The 27,855-nt window shown below is 42.9% G+C and overlaps 1 protein-coding gene across 4 annotated transcripts in view; it reads left to right on the top strand.

The window, feature by feature from the left end:
- BRF1 (BRF1 RNA polymerase III transcription initiation factor subunit) overlaps nt 1-27,855 on the top strand; it is a 170,159-nt gene that overhangs the window by 109,712 nt on the left and 32,592 nt on the right. For all 4 annotated transcript variants that reach the window (XM_035551498.2, XM_035551502.2, XM_050711358.1 and 1 more), the window contains exons 12-15: nt 13,117-13,178; nt 15,467-15,548; nt 15,644-15,699; nt 17,535-17,791. In XM_035551498.2, coding sequence (XP_035407391.1) covers nt 13,117-13,178; nt 15,467-15,548; nt 15,644-15,699; nt 17,535-17,791 — 457 coding nt within the window. The remainder of the gene's footprint in view (nt 1-13,116; nt 13,179-15,466; nt 15,549-15,643; nt 15,700-17,534; nt 17,792-27,855) is intronic.

Here is a 27,855-nt window from a genome sequence, read left to right as displayed (position 1 = left end):
AGGTGTGAGTGCTGGACAGATTTTAAGGCCCTCCATTGAACTGGAATGGGCAATTTCAGATACGCTGTTGTCTACTACAGGGAGTAAGGTTCATACTTGACGTTTGGCTCCAGCAATGCAGCACTTAGAAATCTGTGAGCAATGGGAAGTTTGGCTTAACAAGGTGGGGAGGGGATTCTAAAAGTATGCTGAATTCTCTCCTGAGAAAGCCTTCTTTTAAATTTAAAGTTTGTTGCTTTATCGAGACTTTCAGAAAGCTTGCATTAAACCTTCTTGCCTTTGAAAACTTGATAAAAACTCTTGAAGTACTTTGACTGAAACAGAAAATTTAATATTGAGGCATTTTGAACATGGAACGATATTTGTGGGCAAGCAATTTAAAGAGGTACTAATATGAAGTGGTGTTGTACTTGAAAGGATACAATCCGTGTACACAAACTGGGTAGAATATCACTGGGAGCAATAAAATCTAGGAATTCTTCATACTACTTTCATTGCAAACAATTTTTATAGTATGGCCTGTGAAGCAATTGAAATGCAGAGAGCTGGCACATCACTAGATTGATAATTCCTCCTGCTAGTTACAACGTATTCTCGGTACAGATGTCCCCAATTCTTTCTTTCTATCACATTAAAGCTTCTTGTCTGTTTCAATTTCATGCCTGCCTCAAACGTAGCTTTTTTTTTTTGAAATTGTCTCTCTACTTTTCTTTTTTCTCTTTAAAAGTTTATTTCAGATGAAATCTAGCCACTGTTTTTTATCCTAAGGTTTGCACTTAAACTTTTAACAAGCTCATTTTTAAGAACAGTCTTTCCTTGAGAGAGCACTTGGCTCATGCATCAATAATTATGTAGTAATAAAGCAACTGTGTAAAAATGGCACCTACTTGCTGAACAGATCGGTTTGCAGAACCAATGACAAAGATAAATGTTTATTGCGTTTTACTGCTTTTGGTTCTGCAGATGCAATACAGCTATTTTCTTTTTGGCTTAAGCATCACAAAAAGTAATTTCCAATTGTGGAATGTTTATGGTAATAAGGATGCATAACTAGAGAGAGCCCACATTGACTTTCAAATACCAGCATGAGTTTGCAATGCTGGTGATTTAGAAATAAATAAACAAAGAAAAATTTTTATTTTTTTTTTCTTTGCTTAACAGATTTTTCAATCGCTGGAACAGAAAACACATGGAACCATACAGTGTCACGTAGTGACTCTTTTGAATTAAATGGTATGATATTAATTGTCGGTTCCCCAAAATTTGGCAAGCTTCCTAATTCTTCTTGTCGTGTCCAAAGTTTTCTACTTTTAATTTACTACAATACAGAGAAAAATACAGTGTCTAAAAATAGCACAAAAGCTTGAAATTGTTGTTCTTGTTTCCTTCCTTTTTTTCTAAGTGCCAGTACAATTAAGGCTGTGATTTAGATGACTTTGCGTTGTTCAAGTCTATCTTCTCCTTTTGGGCAAAACGTGGGATATCAGAGTCCGTAGCTTTTCCCGGCCCGTAGATGCGCAGCCATTTCAGCCCGTCAGGCTGACTGACTGCAGTGTCACCGCAGCGCTGAAATCATCTCTGAAAAGCACTTGAGCACCTTGAGAATCAAACTTCTGTGAATACAGACACCTGGATCCCTGCCTTCATAGCCCACGACGGTGCCCGCTGGTGTCACTTGCTGAGGGGATGCCTGAGGTAGGGGTGCCGTGGGTCTGATCATGGCTGCCTGTCGGCTGCGGCCTGGCTGCACCGGCCTGGCTGCAAGCTGCTTCCCGTCGACTTGCAGACCTCTCCTGAGGGCAGGCCAAAAGTCGTTGACTCCCTGCCATCCCTGCCAGTAGTGATTTGGCTCTGGGTCTGTTACGCCCTGGTTAGGGTGAGCGATACAGCTGGTCCTGCGCCCCCAAAGCCCCCGAGTGGCATCGCTCCAGCGCCATCCCCACGTTCCCTGGGGGCGATGGCACAGCTGAGGTCCGTGTGCCTGGTTCATCTCAGCGGGAGGTGAGGAGCTGATCCATGGACCGTGTGCTGCCAGAGCCCTTCAAGTCTTTGTGGCAGCTTCTGGCCTTGCCAGCAAACGCTTTCAACCTAGATCCTTCGATTTAGTTGGTAGTCATTGGCAGTAATGTTTCTTTGCTAGGCTTTATTTTAGCATTTGAAGATTTTTGTGTTGATTCTGATGGCATAAGGGAAATTGCACGGGAGTTTTTTGTGTGGCCGTTAGTATCCTCTGCTTTATCTGGCTAGTAGGACTCAAAACCCTACTCTTTCAGGAGGTAGGGCTTCTATCTATGCAGTTTGCTAGCTCTTCCTTCATCTCTCCCTTCTGTTATCCCATTTTCCCAGGCTGATTTCATGGCACAGTCGATGATGCTTAAGTCTCCTGTGGAAAGAGTTTGCCTAGTTAAAGCTAATGTAGGGAACCGTCCATCCTAGTCTTATCTGAAGAAATAAAATATAAATAGCTATTCCATAGAAAAGGACAGTAAGTCTGGGTTTGAAAAGAGGATCTTGTGGTTTTAGTTTCATTTTCTAGAGAAAAAGTAAACCAAAAGTTATCTAAATCTTATTTTCTGAAGGTAACTTTGTCTTAGTTAATTGGAAGTAAACTTGAATGATTTCAAAGAAATCAATATAGCATTTAATGCCGAATGTATGTAAATGGATTGGTACATGAAATGCACATCCCTCTCTCCAAATGGGCTGCAGACACGTAGTCATGTTTCTGAGAATTGTTGCCATAATATAGTGTGTTATGGTGAACTTAGATTTAGCCTCATGGGAAAGCATCGTTATTCAGTTAATTAAAGAAGAACGACTTTGATACTGTGCCATATGCTGTAAAATAAAATGGGTGCATGGCGGAAAGAGCCATGAATCCTCTTAGTGTATGTAAGACAGCCATGATTTGTGACTTTCTTCCTGCCTCTGCAATACCATGTTAAGTAAAGGCCTAATACATTTAAATAAAGAATAAATTAGATTTAACGGGGCACAGGACCTTCTCATTTCCAGTGCTCACTTTCAAATATGTTAGCCGTCTACCAGGTTTTTGAGGCTTACTAAAATCTTCTAAACTCATCACTTCTTTCTGTATCTGATCCACATTCAGACTGTGTCTTCCGTGCGCCTACAACCCAGAGAAGAATGGCAGCTTGGTGAAAATCTGTAAAATCAGCAGTACGTAACCTAGCTAAAACGACACATGAAATATAGTCTCGGTACTATATAAACTTTATATACAACAGTCTGATGTTAAGATTAATCAGAGTGACAGGTTGTACAAGCATATGGCTGGCCTTCCTGGTAGCCATTAGCCTGAAAGTCTGGCTTTGAAACCGGCTCCTTTATTAATAGGTGAGTCACGCTGCTGGGCTTTGTCGGGGAAAGGTTATTTCTCTAGAAACCTTCTGTGCATGGGAGTGCCTTTTTCCACAGTTCCTGGAGAATAAGACAAATTATTCTCCAGGAACTTCTCCACAACTTTCTTCTGTTGGAAAGTTGTGGTAGCAGAGGGCATTCCAGTGCTCTAACGATGTATCCCAAGCATATGGAGTACACATGCTAATTATAATGTGCTCGGCTCAGTCTAATCAAATGCCAAGGCATTGGGGCCTCGGAGCTGCTGCAGGCAAAATGTTACAGTCCTTCACCACGGTCTACGTGCATCTGGGAAGATGTTCACTCGAGTCCCTGAAACGGCTGGGGAGAGGCAGAGGGAATGGATGCCCATCCTCCCGAGGAGCCTGGTAAAGCACGTCCGCTGCCTGCAACAGGAATGAGCTGCAGCCTTCCCCTGCTGTCACCTGGAGCCACCCGAGCAAGGCCCATGCTTGGGGCTGCAGAGATCCATCCATACGTGCTCCCCAGGGCTGCACAAATGACACAGAAATGCCTGGGGCCCTGGGACAGGGCTCCTGTCTGAGCCTGGTTCCCACCCGCCTGCTGCATTTTAAAAGCTTTTGCTTTTTGTAGAGAAGCTTCCACTCGTGCCTGTTATTCTACTTTAATAATAAATAATAATAATAATAATGAACTTTTACCTTCTCTTTCCTCTCCCCATCTCTGTAATTCCCTGCTTGCTATTTCTCATTAGCAGTGAAGGAAGCAAGAAGCTGGGTAGCAAAATGAGAAATTTCTTACCTGATAATTTTCTTTCAGTTAACAGCTTCTCGCCATTCAGCCCGCCTGGACAGCGTGGTAAATAGCCAGCATACAAATTGATTTTTTTTTCTCCGAACGAAGACTCAGATATATAATTTAATACACTATATTGTGTTGTTGTCTTAGTGCGAATAATTGCCTGCTGAAGCATTTCTGTGGTCTGGGTAGCTTCTGGTGGCCGGCGCTGAGCTTGTCATCTGATCTACCATAGACCAGCTCTGAACCTCAAAGGAGGGGGTAAATGTTAGCCTGCCTTTGCTGAGAGGAGGTAAGGATGATTAGAAGAAAATTATAAGTGGAAGCTCACCTTGTTCCTCTTTCTCGCGTCTGTGTGAGTTATTTTGCTGGGTTGATCTTAACCTGGAGCAGCTCTTTGGTCCAGATCGCTGTACCTGGCAGCACAGAGGCTGTACCCTGCAGAGGAGGGGAAGCTGCTTCGTTAATGGCAGAGCTGGCATACACCAGGTTAAAGTGTGCAGGAGTCTGTGGCCTCGAGGTGCCTAATGCTGGCCTGGGGTGTGCAGCTGTTGGGTGAGGGTGCAGGGACAGGTATAGGATCTCCGACGTGGCAAGCGATGTGTCGGAGCTAGGCTGGGCTCTGCTTTGCACTTCATTATGAAAGGTCAAGCATACGTACTTCTGCTAAAGGACATTTGCGCCAATTTCCTGGGCTATCATCAGAGCCAACTTTGAATTTCCAGTGATGTCCTAGGGAAATAAGTTAGCTTTCCTTTTAAGTTCCAATCAGTCAAAATCAGCCTCTAAAATATTGTGTTTTGAGCCTCTTGATTTCTTCTTTCTGCCTTACAAACTGTGTGTATATATGGCTGTAAATATTTAAAAAAATTCCTGTTGGAACAGAATTTAATTCATAATTAAGAATGTATAGATAAGAATAATCCAAGCAGGATTCTCGGATTTGCTTTTAAGTTCTCGTTTCATTTGGGGTGTGGAAGGCGATACATCGCAGGAGTAGATTTAAGAGAGACATCGCAGGAGTAGGTTTAATTCTCACTAAAACATATGCCCTTCTGCTCAGGTGGCTGAGTGCTGGCCAGGCAAGGATCCTGGGCTCGCGGGGACGGACAGCGGAGCATTTAGCGCCCACAGCAAGACCTGGCTGCTTAACCGGCTAGCTGCAGTTGCAGAAATGGCGCCCAGCACTTAAACGTAAAACCAGCTGTTCCCTTTATGTCTGGCTCCTGTGCGAAGTGCTCTCGCTGTTTTACATAGTGCTCTGGCAGCACGGACAAAGTGAACCGGAGGCTGTGATCTCAGCCTGGTTCCCTTTGCCGTCGGCTCTCCGGGGCGTAACACAGCCGTCGCCTTCTGCAGGAGATATAGCGGCACTTTGCACTGGCGGGGTGTGAAGAGGGGAGCTGATTAAGATGCTGGTCAGTTCTTCTCCTTGGCCTTTCCCTTTATACGAACTGTTACTGTTGGATACCCCTGCAGAGATTTAAAAAAAACGCAGAAAATAGAGGCCAGAAGGCACCAAAAAGAAGGAGGGACGGGGGAAGGGAAAGGAGAGAGAAGGTGCCAAGAACAGCATAAAAGGGAATGGAGGAAAATACAGCAGGGGACTGGTGACTTTTCCAAATCAGATGGAAAAGAGCACTAAGTAGGGGAGAGCCTCTGTCTACGTAGTCTTCATTTTAAAAACCTTTTAAGTTCATGGCTGCTCAGGCCATAGAGTTGAGCATATGGACAAAGGCTGAGATGTGAGTGTGTGTCAGGAGCCATGTTGCATCGTCCACAGGCGCGCCGTGATCAGGGCTGGCATCGTTAGACACACAAATCATGAGTTGGAGAAGGCTTGTGTCTTCGCACGGGAGCTTGTGCCATTGCTTTGGAGCTGAAAAATGTCACTCGTGATAGGTAATTAGTATGTTTCTGGGCATTTGTCAAGGTGGTCATCGGTAGTTACTGGCTTCGTCAGCAAGAAATAGCTTTTGGCATGTCGTGGAGAGCAGCTGTCATCTGAGCACTTGGTCATGACAGCGGAGTTGTGATCTTAAAAAAGAAGGAAGAGTTGCATCAAGTAGGTTGCATAAAGGATGCTCTTTTGCACTGTTTTCAGAAGGTGCTGGGGGCACACGAACGTTATTAAAGAAGAAGAACATCTGCTGCTGGTTCTGAGGACAGTTCTCAAGGTGTTCAAAAGCTTAACTTTCAGCTGTATTTATTTTGGGAGGTTGAAAGGATTTTTTCGTAAGGGCTTGTCATGTTGCTACGTAGTTCAATAAGCATGAGCTCACCTTCTCAAAAAAAACCTTAGGAATCAGAGTGGCATTGTTTATTGCTGGACTATTTTCTTATTACCTGCTTTAAAAATACACACTGCAGAGGGGATCTCTGATAAGAACAGAACGGTTAACTGTTTTTCTGATGAATTAGTGCTTAAGTTATCGACTTTCCATGTCAGACTAGTGGCATAACCTTTAAATGGATATAAAGTGCATGGATGCAGTTTGCTTAGATCCTCCATGCACTGTGAGGTGAAACAACAGCAATTTTTTCCGCGTGGGCATGCTACTAAAAAGCGGCAGCATTTTTGTTTTGTTTTGTTTTGTTTTGTTTTTCCCAAATTGAAATTTAATTAATTAAAAACTTGAAATCCCATCCTTGCGATGGGATAATTGTTCTGCGACCGCTGCATGAAAGCGGCTGAGGCAGGAGGGCCGTGAGACGTCAATCAGCTGCGCAGAAGAAACCTAACACCTGGAGCCTGACTCTCGGCACGAGGAAATAGAGATGCAGACACTTAATAAAGACGGGTTTGTAGCTGTGCGCGGTGTTAAGACCAAGTCTCGAAGGAAAACCTTTGGCGTACAGCGAGGTGGCTGAGCCTGATGCAGCAACTGCAGATCAGGCGGGCTGATCCCAGCTCTTCTTCCTCTTTGCTCTCTGGCAAACATTTACAGTAGACGGGAGCAGCGACAAAGCTAATGAGCCTGTACATCCCTTTGTTTGGAAAAGCTTACCTTGCAAGCAATAATAATGCTTCTATGTTGCTACTGCAAGCTGTTACCTCCTGCTTGCACTAGCGTGGTGTGTAGCTGATAGGTGACATTTCTTTGTCTTTATTAGCTCAGGCTTCTTCCCTCTTTGCCCTTCATTTGTCCCTTGTAGGGCTTTGCCTTTACACTCCTTAGAGTCCAAATGCGGGTGTTTGGCCGTGCCAGTGCTTTTGGCCGCATGCTCCCGGGCAGCGCGGCGCCAGGCAGAGCCGCGTCCGGCCACCTCCAGCCGGCAGCAATGGACGTTGCTGGGAAGAAGGGGCCTCGCTGCCCCGGGCCTGCCGTTTACTTTCTCTTAAGAAGCGAGGAGGCTGGAAACTTGGCTTCGGCTGGAGAGGACCCCGTAACCTTGCCTTGGCAGAAGGAAATAATAATGTGACAGACTTCATTTATCTTTGTGCTGTATGCGTGGCCTCGCGTGCTCTGTAGTCCTTCGGAGCTAAATCCTGGTGTGAAATTGGCACTCTGAAGGGGAGACTGTAATTTTCAAGGTGGCTTCAGGTACAATAAAAAACCCCTACGTTTTCACTTAAACATGAAAATACAAGACATGTATTTTTGTGACACTTACATTGTCAGTAAGAGCAATTAATTTTGCTCTGTCCTTACGTTTTGATTTTCATTGCTGGCGCACTTTTGCTGTGACAGCGCATCGGACGTTGTCAAAGATGGCGGGGGGGGAAATCGGAGCTGTTGGCAGCGACTGCTCTGCCTTTGGGGCATGGCGGGGCAGGCTGGAATTGCACGGAGAGGTGCCTTATCTGGGTGTAATACGCAACGAGCAGCTTAAAACAGCTTAAACTGCCGAGATGACCTCCCAGCCTGCTCACTCAATGTTAATAAAGCTGGCAGCAGCCCCTGCTCCTGCAGGCACGTGGGCAGCACGCACCTGGACCCGGCGTGGGTTTGTTCACCCGCAGACACAATGTCTGTCCTTGCACACCGTGCTTCGTGCCGTGCCATGCTCCTGCTGCTCCTGCAGCACCTCCCATCCATTTCTGCTGGTGCCCTGCTCTGTTCTGTCCTTTGCCCCGTGCTGCACCCGCTCCCCTCCGGTTACTCCAGCTTAATGACGGCGCTCCTCGCGCACCTCGGTCCATCAGCACCATCCCCTGCAGGCGGGTTCTTGTCCTCTCTGATCGACTAATCGATATTACTCCGGTGCAGGTGGTGGAGCTCCTTTTTCACCTGAAGCTACAGCCTCCTGCCGAGGTCCTCGCGGCTCCCCGGATGACACCAGCACTGCCAGACCTGGCTGCAGAAACCCTCCTGCCCCAGGGGCTCCCGCTGCTTCTCATCCCTCCCCGGGGAGCAGCAATCAATTCCCGATGCCCGTGCTCAGGGCTCGGGTTATTTGGCTCGTTGCTGAAGTGTTTTTCTTGGTGAAAACACCGTTCCCAGCTGTTTTCGCATGTTGCCTTGCTCTGGCGCCAGAGCGTTTCTTAAATGCTCCGGGTGTTTGGCGGCTGGCGTTGTGCTGGAGAGGGGGCAGGCTGCTTTGTGTAAGCTCCTCCAGCTCTGCGGCTGCGATGCGGTCGTGTGGCGGAGGATGTGTTCGCTGCGTGGGACAAGAGGACCCGGTGCCTGCCATTATATAAGCTTCAGAGGATTTCCTGAGAAGTGCTCAGCCTTCATTTCTGTCTGTGAGGAAATCCTCTTATCTGGGCAGTGCAATAAATAGTTCTGCCTCCTGCACGAGGAACAGAAAAACACGTCCTTCAAATGTCGGTTTTCGAAACCGTGGGTTTTTAAAATATAGCAGCTAGAGTTATTCTTCCGTAATAAATCCCCATAATAGCGTGCTATGTATACATTTAACTGGATACACAGAGGTAGGAGAGGGTAGACTGTGTTAAAAGAGGGCTTAGTATGCATTTAGTAATGACAAGAACAGTAAATAATCCTGCAGGTTTACAAACCTAATCCTCAATGTCTGTTTGTAGCCCTCGTGTCTATTAGAGTCGGCTGGCAAACATGTTAAAAAGCTGGAAAGAAAGGGCTTTTTTGTTTTTTATTTTGAAATACGCAGGGAGCCGGCCGGTGACTGGCAGTGGTAAGTTCCACGAATGTTGTTGGTGGGACCTTGCTTGAAAGCTCTGGAAGTGCTGTCTGCCCCTGCTAGCGGCGGAGAACCACGATGAGGACGGAGCCGGCTGCTTCGCTTCTCCTCTGCCTCGCTGCCCGCTCCTCTAACAGTAGTTTCCTTCAAATACAGGAGCTGGGGGGCTGCTGCTTTCAATGCAGGACTTATTTTTTGCCTGTGCCCTGCAGAAAAGCGTTTTTTTTTCCTTTTTTTTTTAACAGAAGAAATCCGCGCTGCAAGCCGTGTCACATGGCACCATTGCTTTTAAATAAGCTTTTAAGAGGTTGGACCAGATGTTGGTCACATCTGTGTTTTCATTTCGCCGAAAATTTCATTTCAACCCTTTTATTAAAGGAGAAAATGATCATTTGGAAATTGTTCTGAGAAGTTTAGCAGCTGGGAAGATCTTTCTGGTATATAAAAAGGAAAGGGGTATACTTGCTGTGCCCTGGAGTGAGCTCTGTAACGTGCAGCAGCTGACTGTTTATGGCTGGTAGGGTTTGCTCGTGTTGGAAATGATTGCCATGGAAATTTTCAGATCAAAATGAATGTATTATTTTTCGAAGTGGCACTCTGTGACAAAACACCTTTTTTTTTTTTTTTCCCAGTGAAAGTGTTAAACTAGGGATTTGAAGGCACCTTCTCTTCTGAAAACCTCCTTGCACTTAATGAGTGCCTATCACATTGGCAGAAGAAAGGGCTACTTGCAGGCAGAGTGGATATCCTGCAATTACTCCCTCTACTGCCGTTATGGGGTCTAAGAAATGCTTATTACGTACAACTTGCTTCTGGATTTTTCTCTGCAATTTACCAGTTGGAGAATGAGTTTTCTGTCCCTGCTGCTAATTGATCCAATGAGAAGAACTGGCACCTAATTCAGTAACAAGTTATATTTAAAATGACATGTGAAATTGTTCATGATGCCTGAAATTACATCATTTTCAGTCTGGCATATTAGGGCTGTATAAGGAAACAGACATCTACTGTGCTGTGCCATATTAAATTTTAAACCTCTGATCCAAAAATATAGCAGACTATAGGCAAAGCGAGGTGTTTAATGATGAATAAAAGCGGCAGCAGTTGATTTTGGTGGGATATTTTTATTGTTCCTAGGACACTGTGACAGTTTTTGTAGCAAATAATTTGGGAATGCACAGAATTTTATGTAAAGTTGAGCTGTGACTTGAGTCCAGAGTAGTTCTCAGACACGACTTCCAGATTTTGATTTTCTAGCCTTGTGATTTTCAGAACTTATTAGTGGTTGTTCAGGCTGGCTCCTTTCTAATTTTATCCCTAATGTGTAATGAATATGGGGGAAAAATAAAACCTCTCTTGGTTCAGATAAACCGACTAGAAAGTTTTATTTTTTTCTCCAAAATCTTGGACAAAGGGCTGGTAAAACAAGGACGGGAGGAGACCACCCCCCTTCTGCCCTACAGCTCAGTGCCTACAGCGCATACCCAGGATTTGGGAGGCCAGGTTTGGGGCCCGGTTCTGCACAGCCTCCTTCAGACCCAGGAGATGGGTTGCCTTGCCCTGGGCACACTCTCACACTTCGTCGAGCCGTTTTATTTTGTGTAAGTCACGAAGCATTTCTTGGAACCAGGTGTGCAGCCTCCTGGGAAGGCGTCTCAGACACTAGACTACAGTTCTCACTCCCTGCCTTGGTGAACAAGTTGAGCATTTAACTCACTGGAAATTCATCTATCAGTTCCAGCAGGAGAGAGCAGCGGTGCTGTTCTGCAGAATGCCCCGTGCTCCCACTGGGGATGCAGCACACGACGACTCCTCTTTGCGCTTCATCTGATTACGGCTTGCTAAAAAATTCCAGTGGGTTACATTCAAGTTGTTATAAAGAGGCAACGAACCACCTGGACGTGCTTTTTTTCACCTTGATTTTCCTCTGCAGCCTCCCGTAAGGGCACGCTTTGCCATATCCTTGGGTTGCATCCCTGTGTGCATGGTAGGGGGAGCTTGCACGAGGAGCTGGTGGCCCCAGTGCCAGAGCTTTTGCTCTTCGTACACAGCGTGGAGACAAGTCTATGTGATGACCAATTATGTAGTTATTATGAAATCCTTACATTTTCAAAGTATTTTGGGGAAAAAAAGTTGTAAAGCAAATCTTTCACACCCTGGGACTGAAATCCAGTCAATTTGTGAATGTAATGTTAGGGAGAAATGTTCCGTAAGGCCTTTCCAGTCCTATTCGCCTCAGATTAACTGAACTGGTAAAGTTGTTACTGTGAGACAATCTCAGAAGAATATCAGAGTGCAGTGTTACACGATGCCTTGCCACAGAACATTTTCCTTGGGCTGAAACCCCTTCTGTGTTTGATTTGGCGTGGGAAGAATTTAAAACTTTCTGTTAGTTAAATTGAATTTTGAAAAGAAAATTGTAAGTGCTCGGTGTCTGATACCAGTAAATGCCTGTAGAGCTGAGAGCCAGAGCCTTTACACCACCTCCTGAAGTGCACCCTTTGCTCCTACACAAGCTGTGGCTGGGCTCCTGGCGCTGTGATTTCACGTGCTTCAGGCAATTGCTTTAACGCCTGAGTTCTGCCCAGTGGAGGATCACTTGTAGCTCTGGTGAGCGTTCCTCATTGCTACCTTTGCTCATTGGCCCCAGCTGATGCCCCTCAAGGCTCTGCGTTGCCATTACCTGCCAAGGACCAAGGAGCCCCAGCTCCACCAGGAGCCAACGAGCTCTACGAGGAGCCACCGACCCAGGCAGCCAAAACCATTCACCGGTCTCGGGAAGTTGGGAGGCACTTGCCCAGGAACAGGGAGCAGTATCCCTACGGATGCCAAGCTGTTCTGCACCGTTTCATTTTTAATTTGCTGTTGCAGGTTGCTGAAACTCTATTTATTTTTCCTGCCTGGCAGCTGGTTGGGTTATCAGTTGTCCGGTCTTGATTAGATGTAATGGAGATGACCAAGAAGCTTGCTTCATTCTCCAGAATAAGTCTTTGCTGAGTCATTTAGTTTTTTCTCTACCTGGACTACATTAATAGTGTATTACTACCATACATTAATATGATGTGGAAAATCACTTTGCTGCTGTAACTTATGCTGGTCCCAAATTAGGCCTCAGTTCTGTGCTGTTACGCTTTTTAATAGATAAAATATAAAAAACTGTGTTTTCAGAAGTCTTAGTAACTATGGAACTATAAAAATGACAGTGAAATTGTAATTACAGAAACTCATTATCGATGAATGTTTATTTAGACCCTTCCATAGCTTTCAAGTTATTTTAAAATTTGGAAAGGTTTTAATAATTCCCATTTTACAGGCAAAAAGACTAATGCACATCTTTTTAGAGAACTGCTATGAGTTAAGTGGTTCAACTGATGAGAGATCAGAATCAAGAATAAAGCCATGGTACGGCTGTCGGCATGATGTATTATTCACTGGCCCATGCTGCTTCTCTGTAAACAGAAAATATTTTCTAAGTCGTAATTTACAGATGAATCACCAGCCTATAGGCCCTGACAGAGAAATTCATGTGACGATGAAAGAAAAATGGTGTCATCTTCCTAAAATGGTTTCCTCAGCTTCATGGTGAAAACCTGTGGCTGTAAACCAGAAAGGAAAAAAAGAGGCAACTGAAAATGAACAGCAGGTTTTTAGTACTGAAGAGGACTGCACCGATTCCTGAATTTGAAATTAATTCAGTGTGGTGAATTCTGGTGTATATAATACCCCCATATTGAAAATGCTGAACAACTTGTTAAACCTCACTGGTGAACACAGAAGAAAAGGCAATTATGAAGTGTTATTTTACCATAGAACTTGAATTGCGATTGATTTTGAAGAAATATCTAGCTAATTAAAATGTGTTCTTTTATGTAGGTGAAAATGCAGGAGATGGTGAATTAGATCTCAGTGGAATTGACGACAGTGAAATAGATAGGGTAAGATACCCTTTTATCCTGAGTCTCTTCTGCATTTGGATATCTGAGAAAGAAAAATGGTTCTTATCTGGTGTATCCTCTCCTTCCCTGCCTCTTTGCTCTGGCAGCGCCTGCTTCTGATCTATAGAGAGGTTCAAGTGATTGCAGTGATCTGCGGTCAAAACTAATGTTCATGGAAGCCTCTGAATTTAGTCTGTTCTTGCCCGTTTTATATATATACGGGACTGCTGCCGCTGCTGCTTTCTTTCTGTGCTGAAATAATTATGTTTTAGAATGTCTTTTATTCTTACGAAGAACTTTTAAAAGTTCTTTGGATCTCTAAATTCATTATTTAATTACAATATATTCAGCTTGTGAAGCTGCCATGGAAACCAAACTGTAAAAGCAGCACGTACAGCTTCTGTGTTCTTTCAAAGATTTCTGTAACATTTTCTTGATTTATTATTATTTGTGCGGCAGTGCAAGATACCCTTTGCCATATAGCCTGAATATAAAAGACAGGCAGCTGTGGAAAATGGCTTGTTGAAGGCCACACAGCAGGTCAACACGTGAACACGCAACAGAGCCCAGATCTCCTTGATTTTTAGTCTGATGCCCTCTCCAGCCACCATGAGAGTTTAAAGTGAAAAGTGTAATTTGAACAGATAATGCAAGATGCTAAAAACTCCTTTTAGGGTAAAAAGTCACTGAAAACAGCAGGGTTGCATAGAGGTTGCTGAAAATTGAGCTTGATCTGCAGAATATTCTTGGTGATGGACAGAGGAGTAGGCAAGCGCTCAGCTTGAGGTCAGCAGTGGAGCGGAGTTTGCCAGGCTGGGTGGTAGGAAAAGCATTCTGGAAATGGAGGAGACATGGGATGGGGGCATGGGGACCTCACAGGCCTGATGCTGAAGGGGTTCAGTATAGCAGATCCATCCTTTAAACAAAAGCGGGGAAAGCAAAAGCCCATTTTCTCCACCTTCTAGACTGTAGTGAGGTCATAACTCTGCTTTTATGACCTCATGTTCATTTCCATGGCAATAGACTGTAATATTGTAAGCCCAAGATTATGAACTCTCTAAAAGCGTAAGAAGGATGAATAACTGAGCTATGAGGAAGAGAGTTTTACTGTTACGACCCACCCTTAATAGAAACAGATGAAACAGTGAAATATTGGTCTGATAAACCAGCACTTGTGCAGCTCTTTGCTCGCCCCGTTTGCCCTCCAAAGAAGGACTCCTCCCTGCATTAGTTTCATTTGAATGGAGTTATTTTCCTCATAAAATCCTGATGTGTGCATTGTACTTTGGAGAAAATCTGGAATAGTAAAACCTGTAAGATGGAGAAATCTCAAATTGTTTTTCTAGCACTTAAACATTGTTCTATTATTGCTGGGTCCATTGCTTAAAAATAAAGTGTCACGTTCATGAAGGATGATCTGGTTTGTCTCCTCCCTTCTGCAGAAGTTCTTCACTGCCAAACAGCATCAGCCATAGAGAAACTTCTCTTTGTAGACAGTTGTGCTAAATACTGGGCTTACTTTTATAGCCGAGTAATTGAAGGGGAGATCTATCTAGCAACCTGCAAGCCTGCTTGCTACCTACCTACGTACCTACCTTACCTACCTACCTCTTTATTTAGGTAACTTACGTGAATAGTTCTAGGTGTGTTTTACAGCTCCACGCTTACTAATAATATTACTGTGATTAATTAGGTTTAACTGAAGGAAGTTTAGTTGTGGGTTCTGAATCAAGCTCTCTAAAATCTAGAGGACTAAAACTCCATCAATCTAGGCTGGTTTCCTTCACATAGAGTGGCCATTGAACTAATAATCTTAGTAACTGTGCCTAAACCTTCCCAGAAACCTACCAAGAAGACACGTCTTTCTCTTTTGGTAGTGGAGGTCAGTGGCTCCCTTACTGTTTCAAATTTAAGACCACCATCACCTTACAGAATAACTTGCAGACTGCCATGTTGTCGTGGTACTCTCTCATATCATCTGAAAAAGTTCATTAAAATGATCATTTTAGGTTTGTTATGGATCATGTACGATGAGTCCTGTGTGATTGTCACCCCACCGTAGTTTGGAAACCCAGCACTGTATTTTGAAAACAGGTCATAGTTTTTGCCAGCTTTAGAAGTTTCTAGAAACGCTCTCTTCTAATTGTGGCATCTTGGTCTTATTTGCCTTTATTAATTTGTTTTAAAACAAAACACAAATTGACCTTGTTAGTGGTTTTTCAATTCAGTTTTGGTCTGTGGTTTTCACGTTGATATCTGAAAGCAGATGAACTTGTTTTGTCTTTTAGTATATACTTAACGAAACAGAAGCTCAGATAAAAGCAGAGCTGTGGATGAAAGAAAATGCAGATTATTTGAAGGAACAAAAAGGTAAGCATATAGGACTGAAATTCTCCTTTTGGCTAGTGTTGCTGAAATACAGTCTGTATAATCTTCATGCTGGTTATCCTTTTGTCATCTTTCAGAAAAGGAAGCAAGAATAGCAAAAGAGAAAGAACTTGGGATTTATAAGGAACACAAGGTATTAAACTGTGTGCTAATTGTGTCTCTTTGAAATGTCTCGAAAATACATTACATCTGTCGATCAGCTCTCTGTAGGATGTATGGGAATAATGGTACGGGTCACCACTAAACAGGCAAAACCTAGTATATATTTACATGCTATAGAAACACAAAACTATAATTTTTCAGGTGTTGAGTAAAACACTTTCTTGCCCAAACTTTTATTTTGAATTACTATTATGAGAAAATTCTGTGCATGGCAAAGTCAGAGCTAGTTCTTTGCATTTATGATTGCTGTCCTAATTGCTTGCTTATTTAAATGCAATTCTTAAGGCACGCCTGACTTTTTTAACATATGCATGGAGAATTTGTTTTTACTTGCTGTAACTTCAGTAGCTTTCTTTGCTCGTGCAATTATGATGTCTTTATGGAGAACTGACCGGGTCTTTGTTCCAGTCACTTGAAGGAGTATTTCGTTGTACCTTTCATAAAGAATGTGACAGCTATGTTAACAAATGGCATGTCCTGTCTCCATGTTTAGCAGTTTAAAAATGCCTAATTGGCCATATATTCACAATTTACAGCATTAGTGTTTTGTGTAATTGAGCAAGTGACAAGTCAAATCTTCCACATGCAACTAAAATCCACGTTAATTTTTTATGTGTATATCCTGTATCTTTTTTTCTGGCTAATGTGAAAGACAGAGTTTCCTACTTCCCCTAGGTATTTCAACAATAAAAACAAAACCAGACAATGAAATACTGTTTTAGGCTTCAGAGTTTCTCATTCATCCCACCCTTACAGAGATGTGGCATTCTACCAGCAATTTTCAAAATTGTATAACTCTCTGGCACCAAAAAGTAGCCCAAACAACCCACCTTTTTGTTCTGACAACACAGGAGTTTTTCTCTAACTCTGTATTGTTTCCGACAGCTAGAGTAGAACTTGATTAATATAGTGCTTTCCAATTTCAAGGTAGCACTTGACCCATGTAGGTAAACAGAGGGGCTATTATACACTAAAAAATAAATCTCCTGCAGAGCTCGGTGTTAAAACCTTCCTTTGAAAAGGAAAATGCTGAATGAGAAACAGAGGATCTTTATTTTCTACCTACCCAGGCATTAGACCTGGATAGAAATGTTCTTTGTGTCATTTCTCTGTCTGGGTCTGCGCAGCATCAGGCGCTGTGGGTTGATGCTAGGCTCAGACCTGCAGCCTTTGGCCGAGAGGGGAGGTTGCCTCTGTGCAGCATCCTGCTTCCTATCCGTCAGCATTAATGCCAGTCCACGCTTAGAAAACTGCTTCTAATTTCCTTGGCTTTTTTTTTCAGTTTTGAGGAAGAGTTGGGTGGATATTTTTGTATTTGGCTTTCGAGCTTCATATAAAATGCTGTTGCAGTTTTGATACAGATTTGTCAGTGCCTAGAGAAATAGCGACCCAGCTTGACTCTAACTTTGAAGGCGATTTTAACAGGGGCATTTCTTTATTTATGTGCCGGGTGATGTTATCAGGGTCCCTGCTCCTGTAACAGGAGTTCGCTCCATCTTTTTCGCATGTGAGAAATGGCCCACATTTCTTTTCTGGCAGCATTACAGATACGCAGCAAAGAATTTGTAATAAACTGCGTGGGCATTTGGCAAAAATATGAAAGCCAACGCTTCTCTCGTGGAGAAAAGAGAAGTCCTTTAGCCCTTAGTCCTGCTCGATCGCAGGCCAGCGAGCACTGCCCAAGCTCAGTCCATCCTGTCCCCGAGTTTGCAGCACCTGTGCTGGGACTGCCGAGCTGCAGGTCGCCCTTCTGCTGCACAACAATTTTGTTTGTGTCTACATCACTAATTTTATATTTTAATTAAGCCAAAGAAATCTGCAAAGAAGCGGGAGCCAATTCAAGCCAGCACAGCAGGAGAGGCAATTGAAAAGATGTTAGAACAGAAGAAAATCTCAAGTAAAATTAATTATAATGTGCTAAGGGACCTGAACAGCAAAGGAAGTAACACACCAAAGAAAGAGGATGACAGCACTGATGACAGCACCAACACCAAGAAGCTGTCAAGAAGAAAATCTAATGCCAGTAGGAATATAGCCAACCCTGTAAACAGTGTGGGAAAAAGGTACTGCAATTGTTCATTTCTATCTCTGTCTGTGAGACTGTCTATGTATCTTTCTAAGCCAGACAATGTAGGTACTGAAACATTTGTTTGAGGCTAAAATAATGCTGGGGCTCTGTTTTTATTTATTTTGCCTGCAGTGTCACAGTGGAAACTTATTTATAGTTCCTGTATCAGAGGTCTGTTTTGGTGTGAGTTAATCATTCTGGAGAAGAAAAAAAATCAATGGGAATTCATAAACACAAATCTTTTGGCCGTGGACACCTTTTCTTCACATATCTCTGACATTTGTTGTCCTCCCTTTCGGAGTTGTCTGTATCTGCTGACATGACACTAAATGTTTGAAAGCTTTGGCTTTTTGCTTGATTTGAAAAATACAGTTCCCATCTGTTTTGACAGCTAGCTGTTTTGATTAGCTTTTATTTTAGTTTTATTCCAAACTTTCATTGTTAATTGATGACACAAATATAAAGCTTTACAGTAAATACGCTTGTCGGTTTTCTGGTCTGCATTTGCAAATGTTTTATAGTGTGATGAAAGCTACTATTTTAATGAGTAAAATATTCAGACTTGCTGGGCAGATTTGTAGTGTGCTGTAAAGTGTATAAGGAGATTGATGTGTCCTATCTGCAATATTCAACTGTTTTATTAGCCTGCAGTTCATGAAATCATGTTGGATGATCATTTGAATGGTCTCTATATATAGTCATTTCTTATTTAGTTGTTAGATATTTATTTACTCCTTAAAAGACACCATTTTTTGCTTCCAGGCACTACACCACAAGGAAATTCAAGCATTTAGTTTGGAAATGCTGGCCTGTGTCTTCATGCCGTAGTTTAGAGGATAAAGCAGAGGGGAGGGATGGAGGGACCGGAGGAGAGCTGGGGTTAGGCGTGCGATGGCAAGGGAGCATGGGAGGGACGTGGGAGTGTCTGAAGTGAAGATTAGGGGAGAGCTGTTCCTGGTGGTGCCTCAGCGGTGCATTTTCCCATCCTAATGAAGCAGCTTTTGGGAGAGAAGGACAGCCTCGAGGTGTGAGAATCCATCTCTTCATGCAGGAGCAGGAGACGCAGGATACCTGCAGATGGGAAGCTGGGAGGGATGGTAAGGAGACTTCCCTCAGAAGCTGAGCAAACGCAGATGACTAGACACAAACTCCTTATTTTGTCCTGATTTGAATTAGCTTTGGCCAATGCATTGGCTTTGGCTTTAGCATTAGGCTTCTCAGCCAAAACCATGTCTAGCCTCACTGTCACCGGCATACAGATTTTTTTGCAATGTAACAGACATCTTTTCTTTTTCTGCTGCTCCTTCTTCATTCTGTATTTTATCAAGATGCCTTCGTTCTCATTCAGCTTCTCACCCTTAATATCATCAGCTTTGCTTTCCAGTTCTTTACTCACTGAGGCTTTTAGTCTGCTGTGGATGTTGCTACCTCGTATTACGCCTAATGACCCAAGCACGCACGTTTTCCTCTGGTGACAGAAAGCAAAGATGCAGTGAGGATTAACTAACAGCATTGCGCATATGTTTTATTTGGATTTAACAGGTATTAGTGAGTCATGTTTCTGGCATCTCTAGTAAAACATGGCTCTGATTCGGTTGTCAGAAATGAAATGCTGCGTTGGGAAGTAGGGGGAAGTAGGGACTGTGAGGTCCCCATTGCTTTTCAGGATGTAGCACTAGTATCGACGCTCGAGCTGCTTTGCCACATCTGTGCCTTGTCCATATGAGGCCCAATTTTCTGAAATGTTGGGCACTTGGAGCTCCTGTTGAAGCCAGCACGTTAAACTCTTCACAGGTGTTAAACTCTTCGGAAAATCTTGCCATAAATATTTAATTTAACAGTGGTGCAACTTGAAAAGGTTTCTAAATAAATACACAAATCAGTATTTTCCAAAAGCATCTAATAAAATGTGTTTATTTTTCCTCTTGAGAGTCTAAAGTGCATCCTTAAGATGCATAACAGAGTTTCCTGATGATGATTAGCAGATCTTAGATACAATGAATTTTGCAGCAGAGCACTTCAGAGAAGGTTGGGGATACATGCAGATATGTGAGTTAAGATTTTGCACTCCAGAAGTAGGCAGCATTCTTGCTTAAATAATATCAAGGACTTGGCAAACCATTAGTTCTTTATTTCTTACAATTAAAGATTTATGACATACTTCTGATTTTTTTGCTAGTAGTCTAAATGCCATGCTTTTTAAATGGCATGCATAAATTTCTGTGTTCTGCATTGTTCTTAGATGCCACGCATCCCTTTCCTTTGTTCAGCATTGTTCCTCTGAGAGGTGAATGGCTAACTGCTTTCCTAGTGATACAAAAATCATGGTGATTTATATGCAATTAATAATAATAAAAACCCTGAAAGTTGCTCATTAGAAAATGAATGAGGCACGTAATGTAGCTTTATCCGGGAGGCATTTGCGGAAATCTTGCTAACTGTTTTGGTTTGGAGTGATTTACAGTCCTGCGTGTTTATCTTTCTGTGTCTAATACTTAGTAAGCTGTATTTGACTGCAGCAGCACCTTGCATAACCATGCTTTGATCCCGACCTTTCATTCGTTTGAGATATAGTCAGTTTTAAAGAGCTCCTGATTTAGTCCCGATCCCAATTAAAAGGCCCCAGTACCAAGCTACTGGGAGCTTCATGGGCTAGGAGAGGAATACTGGTTCTTGGTGATTAAGGCAGTACTCGTGTAAAGGTATAAAATAGGAATGTAGATTTTATTGCTTTCCACTTGCAAGCCAACATTTTACATACCTCACTAGGTCTGGACAGATGATGCGGCTTAGTTGGCATGTGTCTCAGAAATCATCTTCATACACAGCATGTAGCACTCTGGGAATGGGAAGTTGATCTCCATTTTTCTAATTGCCTCTCACTACAAAATACACTGCCCTTGTATTTCTGGGAAGAGGGCTTCAGATTATCTCTTAAAAAATGGTTGCCCCAGCCAGACATGGTGCAATTTCTGTTGATTTGTTGTTGTTGTTTTGTAATATGACATAAAATAGCAGTTACAGAATTGTTTGGTAGTTTCTGAAATTTTCTTGGGAAGGTACTCTCAAAGAATTATTCCAAGGATCATGCAGAGTTTCCCCTTTTTAGATGAGTAGACATTACATACATCAATATTTTCAAAAGCGAACTGGATTTTTGAACAGTTTTCTTTACTGCGAATGCTGTGCAACTTTCTGACTTTTAGAAAAAGACACGCTTTTTTCAGACGCATTTCCCAGAATTATTCTGGGGTTGTACTTAATGTATGTGTCAACATAGTAGAAATGATAAAGACAACACAAGCAATTTTAAGAAACTTTGCTTTGTGTAAATGTGTTTCATTACATTTCTTAATGCATTGGGGTTAGGGTTTTGTTACAGTGGGTATCACGACTGGTGCTTTAGAAGGAAAAGCCATTTCATTGTCTCTGTTATAGAGATGTGGCACGGTGGATGTTACCATAATAGATATTGCAACTTTAATTTCAATTACCAGTTGCACAGTTTATCTTCACTAATGTCTTCTGTGCATATGAAACAGGTGTCACAGAAGACTAATATGTTGAACTCCTGGGAAAGAGCCATTGCCACTTTGAGCTACTTAAAACCTAAGCTCCAATTTGAGCTGTGTTATACACCAGAGCTCTTCAAGTCCACTAAAGAAGGGGTTTAGGTCTGCAAGCTTTTGGTTAAAAGCTTAATAATTTACTTTATATTTACTGGAGCTGAATCTTATGACGTTATTTGCAAAGTGAAATGTGTTGTACCAAGAAAAAGTGGGACCAAAAAAGCTTTCAAGTCACTACTTTTTAAAAATTTTCAGCCTATTTATTGCTAGGTACTTGAAATCGGTAATGATATCAGAGAGGACAGGATATATTATCGGGGGAATAAATGTGTCGGGTTAATCTCCTGAAGAATTTGCCGTGGAAGAAGTGAAGCAGGACTGCAAAGCACAGCTGAACCCGCTGTAATGAAACAAGGTGTTCTGAATGGAAGCATATGAACGTATAATAGAAAACCAGATCAGGCTTGCTGCAAATATGACAAAAGCCCTTGGTAGAGATTTCAGATTTGGTTAGATTTTGAATTTCACTTCCGAATTCTCTCCATGGCCTCCCTGGTGTTTGTTGGCCATCCTTTCGCTCGGCAATGTTCACCCCTGGCAGCGGGGCCCCGCGGGTGTTCCTGAGCTCCAAGGTCTGGATGGGGCAAGTGGCACGTGGGAAGGACTGGGAGCTTGTCCTGGCCCTGGAGGACGCTATGCATTGGTATCTGCTCCAGATACATTTTTGTTGGCTTCCCCATGGGTGTCACGACCCCAGAAATATCCCCTATATGATGAGGGAGGATGCGTGTAATGATGTCTACAGCCTCGTGTTGGGCGTCTCACTTAAGCACATACATTGCCTGGTACTTTCTTGGCCCTGATTGAAATCAGATTCCCCCAGAGGGTAAAATATGAGCAGAAACCTGATTTACTAATTTTTGGTAAAGTTGTATCAGAGAAATAGCATTAGCAGTAGCAGGCCTTGTCGCTGAACTGGGTATTTCGCCCCGTGCCGGCAGCGGCATGGGTGGGCGAGGGCAGCGAGCACAATTCCCCATCCCACACATCTGCTCATGCTGTGGGTGCCTAGCAGGACCTGTATGGCTTTTTCCCAGGGAGTAAGAAGGGAGGAAGCCCTCACATCCAGGATTACTGACAACAAGCCCTGTATTTTGGGTTTTGCTGTCCAGGCTCATGGCAGTGCGGGGCCGAGTGCCGTGCCGTCGCGCTGCTCCCAACCCAGCTGCAAGTCTCCATCTCCGTGATGCTTGTCTGCATTTGCCATGGCTTATGATTTGTTTTTATAAACTCAAAGCAGACTATTTATTTTTTTTTTAAATGTACAGTACTTGTAGTTTATTTTACATTATGGGACTGGTATTTGTGGAGGGGAAGAGGGTGAGCTCAGTTTTTCCAGATTACTTAGATCACTCCAAAACTGCATGAGACAAAGCTCAGCCTGAGTAATCCAAGGGATGCCTGAGTGTCTGAAAAACCTCGAAAACGGTATTTCTGTTAGGGTACTGCCTGTCCTTTACACCAGTTAGACCCAGGTGATCGTAATGGTTACAAAGCACTCTTGATTCCTTGCGTCTAGAAGAGAGTTGTTGTTTCAGAACCTCTTTTATTAGGAAAAATAACCTTGCAGCAAAGGTTTGAGAGATTTGGAAGTGGGTATCTTCGGGGTTCCTGGATTGCAGCAGACAGAATGGGGTGTGGCAGGCTGATGGTGTCTGCGGGGATGCCCCCGGGCGAGCTCTGTGTGATGGAGCTGAGCTGCTGAAGAGGGAGAAGTCCCCGTGTTTGGCAGACGTGAAGCTTTTGAGAGTCTTTTCTGTGCTGACTTCAGTATGTATTCCCCTTACAAATTGGTCCTTTGAGATGGGATCTTAAGAGTGTTTTTATATGCTTTAATTTTTCCACCGTTTATTTTCATTTTTTTCAGCATTGCCTTCAGCTCTCTGTCTAATTTACCTTTGATTGGCTGTTTTTCCCTCTCTGCTTTGAAGTCTATTACATGGCTCGGAATTCGTGTGTATTACTCAAAGTGAGATATTAAACTTTATTTCTTGTCTTGTGCAGCGCTTCAGGCCTTCTTTCCATATGTGACTAATGCACTAGCACAAATGTGCTCCCTGAGACAAAATTCCTTACAGCAGATACTGGGAGTGCTTGCTGAGCTGCTAGCTGGGAGTTTCTTCTCTAAGCTTAATTATTTTTCGGTCGGTGTTTTGGTGTTTCCTCCCGAAGCAGTCCTGTGTTGGCTGGGGGATGAACTAGCTCTGGTTCCTGGCTATAAAGGTACATGTGGGAGCCTTCAGCTTTTGGTTTGAGTCTTCTGTGCTTGGTAAATAAATTCTCCAACCACTCCAACATAACTGTTTTCTTATGTGAGCTCTGCTTTGAGAATTTCTGTGGAGTGTAATTTGATGTATGTTTGTGCTTTGCTGTAGTATATAATCATGTAAATCAAAGGTTAATCAAAATGATTAGTCATTTTAAACAGGAAAATGGTGACATTTGATAAGCACCTCCACTTAAAATAAATCCTGCCAGTATTTTTCAGTCTTGTAACTTTAGAGGGACAACTTTATACAAATTGCGGTTAACATTTTATTTACCAAAAACAAAGCCAAGAAAAAATGAATGCAACACTTCCAGGCTTCTGCTTTTCGAGTCATGCATCTGCCTTATTAAAGGTACCTGTCTGGGGGAGAGCTTCGCCAGTGACCTTGGAGGGAGCTGACATCCATTTATTTGCTTGCTCACGGTAGGTCTGGGGAGTTGATCTAGTAAAGCCGGCTGTAATGTTGTAACCTGGCTAGCGCTGCAGGTAGCTCTCTTCGGGTGAGCTAAGAAGCCTTTTGTAACAAAGAGATAAATCAGAGGCGAGAGCAGCACAGAAACTTATCTGACCCAACACGCCTTCAAATGAGCATGTGTGCTAAAATTTGTGAGTGCTAAAGTTAGATAGCCAGCAGTCCTTCCCTCTTCATTAACACGCAAGGAAAAATGCATTTCTTTTGTGCACGCACCACAGTCGGGATCGGTGGAGTGGGTTGGCCCTCTGCCCTCCGTTTCGTTCCTCCTCAGGCTGAGGTGGGACAGAAGGAAGGGGGAAGATATTTTTTTAAAAAAATCCCAAACTCATTTTTCCAGGAGCTGGAAATGTTTGTCAGAATGTGACATTTGTTCTGATTACTCAGGCTATTTTGAAGATCGATTCCCCAAAAGTTTTGGAGTCATTTCTTTTTGAGTATTGGAATTTTAAATGCCAAAATTTCAGTGATGCAGCAAACCCGCCTGTATTTTCACTCTGTAAGATATAATTGGAGACAAAAGCCGCTGGAATGACTTAATGATAGGAGAAATAACATAAAAAGGCTTTCTCGTTGTGAACCAGTTAATGTAAGCTCAGGGATGCTACAAAGCATCTTCAGTTGTACATCATTCATTAGTGGCATTCAGCTTTTATAGTGCAGACGTTTAATGTTGTCAGGAGTTAGCTTAGTGTAAGCGTAAGGGAACATGGTCTGCTGCCACTGCAGAGGGGTGTTCCTGAGCTGTCATTTTTTTTGTCTTACGAGAATCTTGGAGAAATATCTAAAAATAAACCCGTCAAGACTGGGTGAAGACACATCTAGGCTTGTGTGAGCGTTTCAGCAGTAACAAGCTTCTGCCAAATTCAGCGCTCGGTTCCCTTTACCCAAAATGATTAGAGTGCCTTCAATTTAAAAGTAAAAAGGCATTGATCTGGCTGACCTTGTGGCCCAGACCCGGGTCAAGTGTCCATATTTTTACAGCAGCCTCGTTGTTTGTTTAATATAAATTGGATCTTGCTTTTCCGCCTCCCACTCAAGAAAATCGTCTCCCCGTCGGATTCCAGGGGAGGTCAGCTGGGCAGCACGAAAATGCAGAGCAGACTTTTGTGACCGTCTGAAATCATTTCATCTCGCATTTAAGACCAAATAGGAGCGATTTTAGCCCAGAAGATAATTTTGCGTGACACTCGTACTGCGAGCTCCTTGTTATCTCTATTCTCGTTTTCAGGTTTATTAGAAGAAAATGCTCGGTGGTCTTTTACTTCCAAATTAGTCTTGGTACTTGTAGTGGGAGATTTAATACATATGCACACATTAATAGTGCGTTATCAAAACCAGTTGTAAGTGACTTGGGGGAAGAGGGGAGTGGGAAGAGGCAAAGAAATAGAAAGTGCACGTTGTAGAAGTAGAAAGTACACAATAGAAAGTGCACCATCAGAACCTAAAGGCGCGCATCCTGCCCTAACAGCTGAGAGTCTTGGGCACTGTGAAATGCTCAAGTTGTTAGTCTGTAGATTTTTCAGATTTTCTTTTTTGTTTGTTTGTTTTTATGGCTGAAGAGTGGCTGGATTCAGAATTGATTTTTCTCTTGACCCTACCCCAGCAGGGTCTGCTTGTTGATTTGCTCTTTTTTTTTTTTTTTAATATAAGGTGAGGGAAGCATGTGGCTGGTGTGCTTTAGATTTGCAAATGAAGTTGAATTTTCAGTGGATATTTATTAAATGTTGAAGGAAATGGGACAAAACCATGAAGTTACCTTGTTCTCAGTACGATAAGGCATATGTTATCCTACCAAGGCTAATGCCCAAACCAGGAGAGCAGTCACAGAAGCGTTTTGTTTCTTGATGTTTGCATACGTTGCCAGACTGAATAAGTGGCAATCTGTGTGGTTGTGATTGCTGTTCCTTCACTGTAGCTGGGTAAAGTATTGGAAAGTTATGGCAGTTTGTTGCAAAACTTGAGGTACTGTGTTGTTCACAGAATATTTAACAGAATCTACATAATTAGTTTTAAATTGGCCGGTGTACTGTAACTTAGTCATTTGTGTAAGTGCTGTTCCATTACCCGGTGACGTTTCTGGTGTGCTGACTGATTTCAGCTTTACCTTGCTGCATTTGCTACTAAATATAGGCTGAAACATATTGAGATGACTTCTAAATGCGTTCTTGGAAGAGACATGCAGCAAATTTAACTTCTTCTGTTGTTTAATTTCCAATTCCTTCTAACTCAGAAATTCCTGCCCAGCATTTATTTCCCCCTCCCTCCCATCCAGCACAGCGAGAGACTGAACGAACCGATCACCGTCTTTAGCACTTGCAGCAACCGAGGTGGCTGACCCACGCTCTCCAGAACAGCACGACTTCTCTTCTCTCGTACAGACCCCTTCCCTGTGACCCAGAAAGGTGTAAGGGAGCAAACCACTGACTTGTGCAAACATTTTCCTCTCCCTCCATGTTTTTACACTGGAAAAGAAACCCATGCAGCTACAGAGGTTGGATGGGAAAGTACAGAGGGCAGTGTATGTGGACGTAAGGACCTGCAGCCTGTCTCCCAAGTGCACATTCAAGATCCTCTCATCCTGAGTGCTTTTTCAAGGCATGCTTGGCTCAGCAGCTGTCAAAAACTGTAAATGATTTGAGATCTTTCTTTTCAAACAGGGCCGTGATAGCTGGCAGTGAAAGGATACAATGAGCCTATTATAGCCTGCAGCGTGACATGGTGTGACAGATCTGAAATCTGTATTGATATTCAAAGTTGAGTGTAACCTTGCTGAATTGGAGCACTGGAACCTTGGACATTGAGAGCACTCTGAGGTCCCATTCAGGATGGAAGGATTGAGTGTATATTAATAGGCTGTTGTCTCTTTATTCGGAGATGTTTTAGATGCAGCATTTAATGTGAAAGAAACCTATGCTACTTTACAGTGCAATGTTCTTTTAAAAAGTTATCAATATATTTAATCTGGGTGTTTGGGGATCTGAAGTATGAAGGAAACGCATACAAATTAGGAAGCAGAATGAAGTGGCTGGCATGTTTATTTTGTAAGGTTATCTTTGCCTGCCTAGACTGGTGGCATGGTAGCTTTACTAGAAAAATGGCGTTGTGTACTTTGGTGTGGGTTTTATCAATGCAGCGGTAAAGAAACGAAATAATTTGGAATCCTAAATAAAACTGCTGTTGCTGAAGTTGAGCAACACAATCATCAGATTAAAGCTGTAGTTCAATTAATCAATCAGCTGATGAATTAATAACAGAGATTAAAATCAGCAGTGAATCAAATGATTAGGTGCAGAGAAGCATGACAGAAATCAGGAAGTTTTATGAAATAGGACTGCTTATTGCAAGGCAAAAAGGCAGGATACCCAGCGAGCATCGCCTGCTGCCCACCTCTTGGAAGCAGCCGATGGATCTTTCCCATTTGTGTGTTAGTAAGTCACTTTAGGGGTTAATTCTGTGCCTAAGTATGCTAGTTAGATGATGGTGGATTAGACACTTGCTCTTTTTCCATTTTCTGCTAAATGAACTGTGTGCAAACACTCTTTATTAAGCAATATTGGCTTCAAAATATGATAGGCAAATATAGCACGTCTTTAACATGTTTGCACTTTATTCATGCCTTCTAAAATGTTACAGGGAAAAAAAAAAGGATTGGAGCAGAGTAGAAGAAAGGTGAACTCCTTTGTGCA

The sequence above is a fragment of the Cygnus atratus genome, chromosome 5, assembly GCF_013377495.2.
Source record: "Cygnus atratus isolate AKBS03 ecotype Queensland, Australia chromosome 5, CAtr_DNAZoo_HiC_assembly, whole genome shotgun sequence".
Lineage (NCBI taxonomy): Eukaryota > Metazoa > Chordata > Aves > Anseriformes > Anatidae > Cygnus > Cygnus atratus.
Note: the sequence above shows the minus strand (reverse complement) of the source record. Positions and strands in the feature narration are given on the sequence as shown.